This window comes from Meleagris gallopavo, chromosome 1, assembly GCF_000146605.3.
Source record: "Meleagris gallopavo isolate NT-WF06-2002-E0010 breed Aviagen turkey brand Nicholas breeding stock chromosome 1, Turkey_5.1, whole genome shotgun sequence".
Lineage (NCBI taxonomy): Eukaryota > Metazoa > Chordata > Aves > Galliformes > Phasianidae > Meleagris > Meleagris gallopavo.
Genome location: NC_015011.2, coordinates 90645866 through 90659940, shown reverse-complemented (window position 1 = coordinate 90659940; position 14075 = coordinate 90645866). Strand labels below are relative to the sequence as shown.

The 14075-nt window shown below is 36.4% G+C and overlaps 1 protein-coding gene across 1 annotated transcript in view; it reads right to left on the bottom strand.

Annotated features, from left to right (window-relative positions):
- The window catches only part of LOC116217184 (ephrin type-A receptor 6-like), a 37557-nt gene extending 32549 nt beyond the window's left edge, over positions 1–5008 (bottom strand). The window contains exon 1 of the mRNA XM_031555634.1: positions 4901–5008. Within this exon, the coding sequence (XP_031411494.1) occupies positions 4901–5008 (108 nt within the window). The remainder of the gene's footprint in view (positions 1–4900) is intronic.
- Positions 5009–14075: the final 9067 nt, after the last annotated feature.

Here is a 14075-nt window from a genome sequence, read left to right as displayed (position 1 = left end):
TTCTTCTGGTTCCTCTTTATTACTGTTTGACTTCAGACCACTTTTAGTAGTGACACCCAGGTTGGCCTTGAATCCATCTTTTAGGCACTTCTGCAGTACCATGACTTAACTGACTAACATCTCCAGAAATGTGTATCTGCAATAAGAGTAATGAGGAAGAAGAAAGGTCCAAAGAATGTGTAGACAATAATAATTTAAAAGAGAAAGGGAGAGGGGGAATATATATATGTCTCCACTTCTAGTAGAATGCCTATGTTACCCAGAAGGTGAGTGGGGTAGTAGAGGGAGCAGAAAGGGTCAACACCACTTTTACCCCTCTCCTTTGAAATATGTGTATGAATAGAGCATTTACCTGAGATGGTGCAGCTAATATATGGTTGACGCAGAGTTTGAGACTTGTTCACTTGATTCCCAGTCCTGTGTTGTGTCCACCAACACTACCTCAGTGTGGTAAAACATTGGCATCCTGTCAGGCTGAAACATTATACTCCTCTATGATGTTGATCTCTTCCTCACTGAAGACAGTTCTGCCTGTTTATAAACTTCACCACTCTACCTCCAAGTGTTAAATTCCTGTTGGGTTCAGTATGAGTCCAGGATGGCTGAGTTTCAGAAGTTTGCTCTGGATTATGTTTCGAGCCTTCCTGGACAACCACAGTATGTTATTTTCAAACATACTAATTCCAAATGAGCCAATAACTGCTTTTATATTAAACAGCTGCTTTCAGATCCCTATCTGTACAGCAAATTAACCTTAAATTTTTAATCAGGATTATCCTTGGGAATGAAGAGTACCTGAGGTCACACCAGGATGTCGGTCCAAATGCAGAGTTCACAGGGAACCGGGGTCAGACACCTATCATAGGCAGGCAGGTTTTTGCAGACAAGGCAATGAATGCAGAGAAAACCAATGACCACTCTTTCTGTCTTCTGTAAAAATGTTCTCCAGCGTTCCCTCTCACAACAGCAGAACATTTGTCCAATCCAGATTCAATACATTAATGACATATTTAAATGTTCTTGGAAATCTCCCATCCAGCTGCTGATCTAGGCAGGATTATAGCATGACCCATATTTTCAGTGCTACTTAAAGATGGAAGAAACTCTAACAGATTGAACCAAGGACTGACCACAATTATAGCTGGTGTACAGAAGAGTGTACAAGCACAAATATGATTCAGAATTAGGGCTCATGCAGATAAAATATTGCATTCCTCTGTTTCCAATTAGTATGAGAAAGATGTGCTCACAGAGTTTTCTCCTTTATGTTTATTTGCGAAAGAGGAGTTAATTTAACTACAGTTAATTTCATGCCCTCTATAATGTACCCAATTATATCGTCCTAATTATTTCAAGCCCTCATGTGCTTTGGTTGAGTGCCTTTTTTGGAAGAGGGTATTAAATAACAATTATCCTACTCATAAATACAATACACGATAAAGAGAAAATAAGACCTGGATAAAAAGCATAAATATGATATATATTTTTTTACTCACCTTTTCCCCAATCTTTCCATGACAGCAGTAACATTATTCATGCAGTCATAAGAAGGCTGGGAAATATTTTGTCTTGACTTATCATTCTGATGTTGTCTGGTTAATTTATGAGGATGTGGGCATTTTAGAAGCTTAGCTTTTCTGAGGGGCTGGCTATTAACCTATAGCACTAGGTTACAGCTACAGAAGTTGAGACTTTAATTAGTTTTAATTCATCCTTGTTTTACTAATTTGTATAATGAAGCATAAAGGTGTGAGTCATAGTAAAGAATAAGGTAGGAGGGTCACATTCGTCTCTTACACAGGAAGACTAAGATGTGGCAGAATTGGTCTTATCCACACAATAGTAGATGGAATATGGAGGCAGTGTATAAGGTAGATACTTCTTCCCATACTTCCTTCCCTCTATAACAAGGTAGTGTTTAATTCAACAATCTGCAGGCCTATTAGCCAGTTCTGTTTGTGGCACTAGGCATCAAAAGCACAAAACACGGTTCCCTGTCTCCTGCTTTCACAGAATCACAGAATCACAGAATTGTAGGGGTTGGAAGGGACCTCTAGAGATCATCGAGACCAACCCCCCTGCCAAAGCAGGTTCCCTACACCAGATCGCACAGGTAGGCGTCCAGGCGAGACTTGAATATCTCCAGAGAAGGAGACTCCACAACCTCCCTGGGCAGCCTGTTCCAGTGCTCCGTCACCTCACCGTGAAGAAGTTCTTACGCACATTCGTGCGAAACTTCCTATGCTGCAGCTTATGTCCGTTTCCCCTGTCCTGTCTCCACGTACCACTGAAAAGAGACTGGCCTCACCACTATGGCCGCCACACCTCAGATATTTATAAACCTGGATCAGGTCCCCTCTCAGTCTTCTTTTTCTCAAGGCTTAAACAGACCCAGTTCACTCAGCCTTTCTTCATAGGGGAGATGCTCCAGGCCCTTCACCATCTTTGTGGCCCTCCGCTGGACCCCCTCCAAGAGATCCTTGTCTTTTTTGTACTGGGGAGCCCAGAACTGGACACAGTACTCCAGATGAGGCCTTACCAGGGCAGAGTAGAGGGGGAGGATCACCTCCCTTGACCTGCTGGACACGCTCTTCTTAATGCACCCCAGAATGCCAGGGTAATCAGGTAGTGGGGGTAAGTGTGTGTTAGAAGGAAGTTTCATCTCCTCCTTGTTTTATACCAAAATAAGTCTGTATATAGAACTAGTTCTAAGTTCAATAGAGATGAGAATAGCAAAGGCGTTTCTGGAGCCAAATCTAAAATGAAATATTCATTTTTTTGTTGCACCCCAAGTAAGAAAACTCTTCCCCTGTAAAATATGCAACATGTAATAGATATTGGACATATGACATTCATTTTCTATTAATATACATATAATTCTGTGGATCTTATATTGCACACATATGACATTGTGAAATGAAGGGTTAATTGTCCTTTTAAGGCTATATTCTGATTATTTTGTATGGGCTCTATTTCTTTGAGAATCCCTGTCTCTTACCTTGGTATTACTTACATAATACCACTGTAAAGAGAGTGAACTATAATGCAAAATCTTAATAGCAAATTAAAATCTTTAAAAATTCAGCTAGATAGTGTTTCTTAAGCAGGGGAGAGTGCTGTTGTTTGAAGCTTTTAAGGTATATAGTATTTCCTAACACTGTTAACTGTATATGCATTTTGAAAAAGTGTACATGAGAGCATAAGTGCTCAGTGGTAAGCACAGGAGAGGCCACTATAATTAAGCATTCTTTTGCTGCAGAAAAAAACACAACACCCTGAAGCATCTCAAGTGTTAGAACATATTGCTGGTCCATCTTTATTAGTACACCACCCTGTGTTAAGCAGCTGTTTTTTTTTTCTTTTTTCTTTTGCATGATCATGTATGACAGGCTTCACTGTGTATCATTATATTAATAACCTAAGGCAAAACAAACACCATTAACTCAAAAATAACACCAGTACTGTAACTTTTATTTGCTAATAAATATCTTAATAAACAGGCTTACCCCATCTGTAAGACCTGATAATGCCTCTTAGGAAATCATAGAAAAATAAAATACAATAATAATCAGTAACTTGTACTTTGTACAAAAATCTTATTATGTTGCTCAGCAGGTAGCTTTGCCAAACCCCATATTCTTTCTGCAAAGAGATGGCATATGTAATGCAATTCACCTTAAAAACACTCTAATGTTGAGAGCTGAGCATTCTATTACACTATTAACTCGTAGGCATGCCAGCACATGAGAATTTACATGGAACATTGTATTATCATAGGAATAGAATTAAAAAATGGTAACGCCACTTTTCAGAAAATAATAACTTCACTTCTAATGTAAATTCCCCTTGGGTCTGCAAAATCAGTATATTAAGGTTTTTATTTCATGGCTATTCCTGCAATACTATTATAAACCGGCTAAAAGACAGAAAGAAAAAATGTGCTTGGAGCACGTATGGGAGATAAACTGCATGAAAAAAAGTTGTTCTGAACAGTGGGGCAGTCACAGTACCAGCTATGGAATGTTCAGTCTCTCAGAATTAGTAGACCTTGCCTGCTGTGTGCAATGCGACACAGGTTCAGACCGATGAAGATACAACTCAGAGGCACAGTGCCAAAGTTGCTTTTCTGTGAGATGGATGGTGAAGATTCACTTACAGGTAGTCATCATTATTCAAATATATCTTTGTGAGAAGAAAAAAAGCAGCTGAAAAACAACTGTGATCTGGGGTCTTTAAAGAAAGAGTGGTTTCTGGAGGATACTGATAAGGATATGAGATCTGAGCTGAGGTCATGGTTTGTCTGTAAAATGGTTTGCAAGTATGATTACACTGTTAGTTCTGAAGCCATCTACCTTTAAAGTTTTGACGTGGCTGCTTAAATATACGTGTCCGTCATCAAATAGTTATTCATATATACACATACATTGATACATTTTATGGCTATGCTAGAAGAGCAGACTATGAAAAGCAGTCATATTCAGTTGTGTACAATCTAATTTCACAGAAGAGATCAAAACTCCTTTAATTGATATACGTTTAAAACCAACACAGAGAAATAGAAGCTATCCTGAGGAGACATGCTAACCACATTGTGTCCCAAGAGAAATGAAAGCTAATTTGTGGAAGGTAAGCAAATATTTTTCTCATGGTTTCTTTTTTTTTTTTCTTCTTTTCTTGCAAATGAAATAATAATAATAAAAAAAAGATGAGAAAGCAAAAACAGTTGACAACAAAAGTTGATCAATGAAGTTTGATTTGCTAGAAAACAAACAATTGCCATTCAGTAAATATGGTTTCATGTGATCTTTTTTAAGCCTTTTTTTTCCTTGTTAAATTGCAGAAGCAATCCTGTGGAGTGCAGAGTACTTGCTGTTGTTACTGAAGTCTGTAGGAATTGTACTGCATCAAACAAGAGCAAGCCTCTTTTGTCAGTCTTCGGGTTTTCAATCGTGGCAGCACCATGTATGATGTAACTGATACCATAAGGGAATTTTGACATTGCAACCATGGCTCTAGGTAAGAATAACATATACTGAAATACTGGTTTTCTTGAAATATGGAATTAATGAAAGAGTCCAGTAAATAGTATATGACTAGGAGGGCATTATTTATTTTATTTACTGCTGTGCCATTAATTAATGGGCAAATCTCAGACCTTACACTGCATTGCACTAGGAGTGTGAAACAGTGTTTGTTCGAAGAGGAAAATAGCGAGAACTGCTATCACGAAGAGAAGATCATATTGTATAATGCTGTGTGTTAAAGAAGAAAAGAGAGACAAATCCTACAGATAAAAGTTGTATTCTTTGTTGAATTGGAGAAGGTGGTTTTATTCTGGATTTAAACCCAGAACTTTGGGAAAATACCTAAGAAAGAAAACCATTTCTTTTACAATTCTGTTAGATTAGTAGGTTTGTTTTACTTTCTCCAAACTCAGTGATGGTAACTCATTCCAGATAAAACAGCAGTGCAGCAAGTGTGTTTTGTACCTTGTTTGTACCACACTGAAGGTAACCACAATCTTTTTTAACACATTCCTGAGGTAGCAGCATTGTCTTTTAAGATCAGTGCACTCTTTCCCCTTATTAAAGCAGGCCATCCATTCCATACAAATCTTTGGAAACCCTTGGTCCAAAACCTTACTGCAGTCCATTGATAGCCACTTATGGATTTAAGTGATTTTGGATCATGCCTCAAATGATCAAGCTAATCTCAACCTGGAACTTTGAAGAAAGAAATTAAAACTCGCATAACGTTTTAATAATACATTTGAATGACAAGACAGCACGCATATACTGATAAATGCTGGTTTTCCAACAACTGTGACAGTAGTAAAATGCAGAAAGGGATAATTTATTAGGAAAGCTGAATCCAACAACAGTCTCTGTAAGATAGGGCCTCATCTTACTGACACTGAAGGCAGTATCAAACTCCTAAGCCACAACAGAACAGTGCCTATGAAACAATGAAACTAATTCCTCACACAATTACCTAATTATCTCTGGAACTAATAATAATAAAAAAAAAATTATCAAAATCTTTCATCAGAATGTGAAAATAGTAGGTAATCTACAGTAGAACCTTCTCAAGACAAAAATGTAATTGTGAAGTTGTCATTCAGTAACTAAGAGAATCTATAGATTTGAAACACTGGCTGCAATTTTTGTCTTTTTCATCTAATCTTATATAGTGCTTAATGAGATGGTGATGTAAGTTGTATGAATCAAAGAATTCAGCCTGCTAAAAGATATTCTTGCTTTATTTTTTCTTTTTTGCTTCTCACTGTCACGTGGAACTTAGTCTGGAAGAAATTGAAAATTTGATTTGTAAGCCACACTTAACTAGACAGCTCTCCTTTTACTGTTTTTTTTAGGCTCTTCTCAAAAAAGCCAATATGCAACAAGAAGAGAAATTAGTCCTTCAGTTATATGTTAAGAAAATAAAACTGTGTCTACTGGAAGTTCTAATCTGAATTTCGACAACTGTACCTTTTTTCTTTCTCATAGACTGGACCCTGGAAAACCAGCAAGTAGATTTTTTTTTTTGTCACTGCTCTAGGGGACACTCAGAGCATTATGCTGAGCTGATACTATGAAAATATTCCCTTTATTGATTCAATGAGCAATTTTTCACAATGAGAAATAAATAATTGGATTTTAATGCAGATGTTCTCCAAGTTTGATTTTCCAGATTCTAGCGGTAAGGTTACTCTCCAAACAAGGCTCCAGCCATCACAAAGTTCACAATACAGACAGGTAAGATTTCTTCGAGATTTTGGATTATCATTCCTAGGGTTTTGCCTTATCTATGTGCTGCTTAGCAGTTCTTCACTGAGTTGTCAATAATGAGAAGTATTAGTATTTATGAAGCTGCAATCAGCTTTCATGTTAGAGATGAATGTTCCCCAAAACTTGTATGAAACAGGAGGTTTTCTCGTAATAACAATGAATATGGTGGACTCTCAAGGGAACCATATGTAGAACTGTATGTAAAAAGGACAAAATTACGTTATCTCATTCTTCCTTACAAATATACTGTAAGGGCTTGGATTTGCAAGCATTTTGTGCCTAACTCTACTCATGTAAATAGTTCAATTTCTTGTCAGCCCCTTTATCTGAATTAAACCACACAAGCACTGAACACTTTACATATTCAGGTGCTTCTGAACATGGTACAGTACATATGTTATTTCTGGGACACAAGTAGAGTTGCCAGCTAGTGAAGTACTTGGATACTGAGACATAGTTGAAATTTTGGAACATGAACAAAGCAGAACAGGTGAAAGCTTGAAATGCTTTTGAGATTGATCTTATTAATATACCTTTCCACATCTTCAGTGCCATGACTTAGCCTTATTAATTTCAGTTTAATTAGACAGGTATGAAAAATCAGATAATATGTTAACCCCTTGTGGAAGAGAGATGTACTCATGAAATCTCCTGTGTGAAAGGAAAGTAGGAAATACTGATGTAAAATATTCAAAGAAACATGCACACAAATAGATTTCACGATGTGAACTGGTGTTATTTCTGGTATATATAAAATATGGAAATTTATTTTAACCTACTCATTTTTAGCCTTCTGTTCTTACATTCATCTTTTTTTGTTTTTCCTTTCTAAAATTCAACATATCTTTTTATAGTATATACTGGCAAATCACTACTCACATTCCCTTGAATTTGTCCCCCATTTTAACCTCAAAAGAGTCTATAAAAGACTATTTAAAAGAAAATCATGTATATACTGTTCATCTTTGGTGACTTCAGCAGAGGTACTCAAACTTTTTATAAGCATGGACTACACTGAACTAAAAAAGCTTTTTTTCTTTTTTTTTTTTTCTGCCTGTGAAGGGAGGAAGAGAGAGGCTGTCATCCATTTCCAGACAACAAGCCAAGGAAGTTTGGGAAGTTCACAATTTTAAATGCCAGTGGAGAAGATCAACCCTATTACCATTATTGAGAGTCAGGTAATTAATTTATGTACGCTTGAAAAATCTCAGGCATTATGATATACATTATATTTACAATTCTTTATATACACATCCACATATTTTTTATATCCATTATGTACTCAGTATGTCCTAGTCCATAATCTGAGGATCTATATACAACCATAGCATTCACAGATGAGCAATGCACAGTATATGATGGTAGAAGATATCTGTGGACTCTAAATATATGGAACTGTTTTTGTGCCGTTTCTTTTGTTTTTGTTAGAACTCCTTGGCATGATATGGAAAGTTTTCTTCTTTCACCTTATTCTAATCTCTTTAGATTTTTTTCCCCTTTTCAGTACTGATTCATTTGTCTCTCTGAGAGATTTCAAGATCACGGTAGTACTTGGTGTTAGCCCAACCTAACAGATCTCTCCCTTACTCTTTAAAAAAAATAGTACTATTAATAAAGAAAAAAAAAAAATTTGCAATTTGCTCAGGAAAGATCAGTTACAGTTAGGGAGCAAGGGCATTCTGAAATAAACCTGAGAACAGAATACAGTACTCTTCAGCCATGCACAAATGCCATGATAAATGAAGTACTTCAATTTTTAATACTTTTCTTAGAAGATGCAATAGACCAAACTCTTTTCATTAATACTCTTTTGTTACTATAAAAGATGAATCTGCATTGAAAAAGAACTTCATGGAGCTCAGAATTAGGCTCAGTGTATCTATAAAAATGGAAAATGAATAGTGAGTCTTAAATTACAAAAAATCAAGTAGTACAGTTTGAATCCTGTGTCAGAATAAATCATCTTCTGACACAGAATGCTTTGTCCAGAGCAATTAAGTTACTCGAATTACTTGCTGACTGTGCTATTTCCAATTGTAAGATAGGTGATGCTGAGGTATTAAAGCATAGCATGCACCTAAGCTTTTATTGGACAGACATTATGCTGTTACTCACGTAATGTCAACATCAGCATTACACATGGGGTCCCCTCTTTTTCAAACGCTCAGCACAATGAATACATACAATCAGTGCACAAGATTAAGAACAGATGCCTGGATTTAGTATTAGATATGGAGGTTGGTGGCCACTGCAGCAGGTGGGTTGGAGCTTTATGAACCTTAAGGTCCCTTCCAACCCAAGCCATCTTATGCCACCATGCTTCCTTCTATGCTTCTGTAATCTGAGTTAGTCATTTTGTTTCAAGTGCTGGTTTGGCACATTTCCTCTCACCCAAAAGTTAATGATTACATCTGTCAAATTACATTTATCACTATGTGAATACTACAAGGGCCCTAATTTCCCCCTAATAGGTCTCAGGGTTCTGAGTTTCCATCAGGTGGGGATGGCTTGAGTTTCCATGTTAGACTGATGACTGACCCACTTGGCTACATGAATATCTAAGCTGCTTGTCAGTCAACTTGGGAAGCACTGTGGTTGACACATGATGGACAACTGTGTAGTGCACTTATTGACCAAGAGATGCTAACCCAGTTTTCCTGCCCAGCAGACAAAGGCCCTCATTAAAGCTGTCTTCTGAAGACTTGTACCCAGGTAGTGATAACAGTACAGATGGATTTGTTCTAGATGCATGACTACCAGGTCTGTTAGAAAAGCCTGCACATGGATATCACTTGTAAATAACAAGCTTGGAACTATTTCCTTATGTCCACATTTTAATCAATTTTTAGGGGGCTTTTATATCATGCAATCTTTATTTCATGAACTTTCAGTGAGTACTTTTAGTCATGAAACACCGTGCAATGTTGGCCAGATTTTTAAAAACTGCTTTCTAGATTTACTTGAATTTGTTAAATTTAATCAGTAACTGCACACTACGATATACAGGTTAACTAAATTACGTAATTTTCACCCGAAGAAAGTATTCCCTGCAATAAAGAAAGTTACTTGAATTTCACATTTATGCTTGTGGCTTGCACAGAATTGAGCTCACATTTGAAAAATACCATGTTTGTTTGTTCTCGTTTTTAAATGAACAAAAATATAAACAGCCATAAAAGCAGCACACTTTCCTTTGTGCTGAATAAAATGCAAGAGTAGGGTTAGAAACATAACAAGAGCAAATCAAATGTTTCCAAAATTGACTAAATGTAAATTTGATCAGAACAACTATTATAAAAGTGTCATACTGCACCACCAAAACAAAAAACACAAACCATATAAACCCCCCCAAAATCCTGGATTTACAATGTTTTTAATAAACAGTCTCACTGAAATCCCTTCTTCTTTTCTTTCTGGTTACTCAAATTCTTATTCATATAAAAAATAGATCTGATTAATAAATGTTTTTATATTGTTATTATATATTATTTGAAAATATATTTTCAGTAGTGTGATAAATTTGGAAATTAACTTCCGTGAAATATATCCAGGTTGTGTTCATGTAACGTACAGCTTTGTGTACACGCTACCAAGAATGAATAAATGTGCAAGAGAGAATTTAAAAGTGCACAGTTATGGTCTGGTCTAGTTATGAGCAATTTTGAAACTCTATTAACAAATAACAGACTCATATCTCCTCAGTAATAAATTTAAACGTGAGAGCCTCCTTTCAAAGATGTCGTATTGATAGCCATAAAAGCAATGACTGACATACCAGGAAATGAAATAATAAAAGAAAATCAAGTCTTAAATTACTCTGTGATGTTGTTTTTTTAAAAAGGCTTCAAGTAGGTATGATTTTATTTCTCTAAGGGCACCCTTCCAAAACAAACAAACAAACAAACAAACAAAAAACAACAACAAAAAACACTCTAAAAACTCGGATTTGGAATTGGGGCAGAATTTATCAATCTGAGGTCAGTGGGACTACCCCATGCTGATAAAATTTGTAGCTAAAATAAAACTAGCACTGCTCTTCTTTAAACATGCTTATCAACTTGACGTCAGAACACTGGTGAATCCTTATCTTTTTCTTCAGTTAAATCTGTTGTTTTGTTGTTGTTGTTATTGTTTTTAACAGAAGAAAGAAAAAATTCTGCAGTTCACTACTTGTATCCCATTTAAATTAATGAAGTTATTCTAACATAAGGTAACAACAATGAATCAGGCCTAGCATGTCTTAACTCTGTGAACCAGCTGGAAGCCTAATCCTTTCTGAGTTGCTTTCTGCTTTTCTGCTTTTCCTTCTTTGCCACCAGCATACAACGGTAGCCTTTTTGAGAGTCAGGAAATACAATTTGATTTACAAGCTGTAAATTAAGCACTAAATATCATTGTGATTACATAACACAGTTAATTCATTTTGATATACAAATGTATTATAGTAATTACCCAAACGCGCGACTTAACTGAAGATTTGTAATCTTTAAGTATATTAAAATGCCGTGTAACTTAAGAATGTCCTCCAAACTCTGTATAAATTAACAAAAACCTAGTTTACATATGACATGCATGTAGATCTGCGTGTGACTTCTCCAGCTCGCAGACATGTGCTCGTGTCCCAGTTTCTAGCAGCACATATCTCATGCAAAAGTTTGGAAATGTAGCCCAGCACATCTGTGTAAGTTGTCTGAATAAAACATGAAAGCTGTAAATCTTACAGAGGTACAAATATTATGTTAGGCCTTTGCAGCCATTTTTCTTGCATGTAAATATGGCTATTGAAGAGTTCTAAAAGTAATTATCTCTGATATTGTTTCGGAATTTGTACTAAATGAAGATCTGGCCCCCACAGAAACCAGAACTCCATGTCAGCAGAGCATGCTTTTCACTTCTAAAAGCAGTTAGAAGTAGACTCAAGGCAACATATTATTACACTGCTGTCCTATGTCTCCTTTTCTGCCTATGTATAATAAAACTGAACACCACAGAGCGTAACTTCCAGCATAGTTTGTGGCTGTACCACTATCTTCTATTGGATGATGCTACAGTCAATCTGTTCCAGCACCCCACTGACGATTGACCCTCTAAGTCTACTACCACTGGTGGAAATGACAGTTCAAGTTGTGGAGGCCTACATTTTTGGAACAGAAAACTTTCTGAAGTCTATGTGACCACAGTATAGCGGACAACCATTTTTTACATGTAGTTATGGAAACATTACATCCAGTCTTCCGGTGACAACTTACCATGGAATAGAGGCAAATGCTGACTATTAAAATAAAATAAAAAATATAGGGCTGAATAAATAAATAAAAAAACCCTTATCTAACATTTAAAGCATAAAAAGTGTCGAGTGCTAATGTAATTCAGAATTCAAGGACCTGAAGATTTCAGCCAGATTTCTCTCACTATCCTCCCAATTCCAACACAATGAAAACTCACTACATAAAATCATCAGTCATTTTTGCAAACAATGCTTACATTTTGAGGCACCGGCTTACCAGCATTTAAACTATTATAAAGTAATATAACCATAGGACCCATACATTTTGATTTAATTAGAAGATAAAATAAATATTTATGTGAAACTTCTTGATTGCACATTTGGTATTGGAAGTTACATGGTCACAGAACATGAAAGAAGTCAAATACGTTTTGATCTACCAGCCAACTCTAAATACATCGATAAAGAAGCCACACCAGGCCAAATGGATTACTACTTTCCAGTAAGTTTGTGAAAGTTTCCCAAATACTGTTATACAAAGTTACACATCCATGCTGAGTTGCTGAGTTATTATTCATCAATGTGTAGCAAGTCTTGCAGTAGGTCAGGATTTTATTGGCAGATAACTGACAGAGGAACTATGCAGTGCGATTAAAAATTCCAGTTTGGAAGCATTAACGTAGAAGTACTTTTGGAGTCTAACCAGGAGACTGCAGTTCTTGAAGTTGAGAAAAGCAGAAGGGAAGAATGAGAATATTTTCCATTTTAGAAATGCTGAGGCACAAAACACAGTTGATTCTAGTACTTTCATACATGAAATCCTTTCTCCTGTATGTGCATCATGTGTAACCGCAAAGTCTGTAAACTGCTGACTATTCGTCTCTGGTGTCCAATGAGTACAACTCCAATTCTTCTAATGTCACTGCAAGATAAAAAGTTTCATCATGGATACAAGTATAGTAAGAACTCTAGCACACAAAAGCATATAAATATATGATGAATTTCTCTGCTTAAGGACAGTTTACTTTCACAAGTTGAACATATGTGAGTGCTGCAGGCATTTGAGTTTTCTGCATCTGTCAATTCCAAATTTTGAAAAAGAAGTGCCATTCGAGAAAAAAATACCATGTAGTTAGAGTACTGCCATTTGTTCTGAAAGTAACAATCTAAAACAGTCTAATAATTTTTAGATCTTGAGAAAGCACCTTAAAAGTGTGCTCTAATAGCCATTTGTTAATAATATGTTAGCAGCAAATGTTCCACTCATACTTGCACAGGACCAAGGCTGGTATACTTACTCTTACAGTCCTGAGGTTGAAGGAACTGAAGCTATGCTTCTGATCATCTGGGGAATGGTGGTGTTTGGCAGTTCTCTAAACATCACTAACCACAATACACTGAGAAAGATCACAGAGGTGGCAAGGACAGGAAGCTTCAATATCATTCTGTCAATTGTACAAACCCCACAATAGGACATGGCATTGACGCTGCATGTTTAGATAGCCTTAAAAATTGTTTTATGATATAGGTGATAAAGGAACCTATGGTTGGAGGCATGACCCTTCTGAGCTTCAAATTTGCAGGTTAAGGTACTTCAGTCCATATCCAGCAGATGAAGAGCCACTAGATAGCAGCAACTGCTATATATTTAGGCTTAACATTCTCATGGGGAATAATACACGACACTTAAGGTCAGCAGGGACTATGTAAAAAATACTGAACATCTTAGAAACTAAAAAGAAGCAGCTAGGAGAATAAACTTTTACAGGTGGGGCAGTGATAGAAATGCTGGAACAATGCATAGCGCTTATCAAGTACAGACTGATACAACTCAGAAAGAAGCCAAGAGCCCAAGAGTCAGAAAGGTTATGTGAAGAGAAAAGAATTTTTCAAAAAGCTGAAGTTATCTGAAAAAAAAGACAAAAAAGCAAAAAAGAAAATAGAAAGGATGATAACCTTAGGCAGTGTGTCTGTAAGAACGGTGTAAGGCAGACAAAACTGCTTGAGGAACGATCAGTTAAAGTCCCTTAATAATAGAGCTTGTGATAAATCCTTTTTTT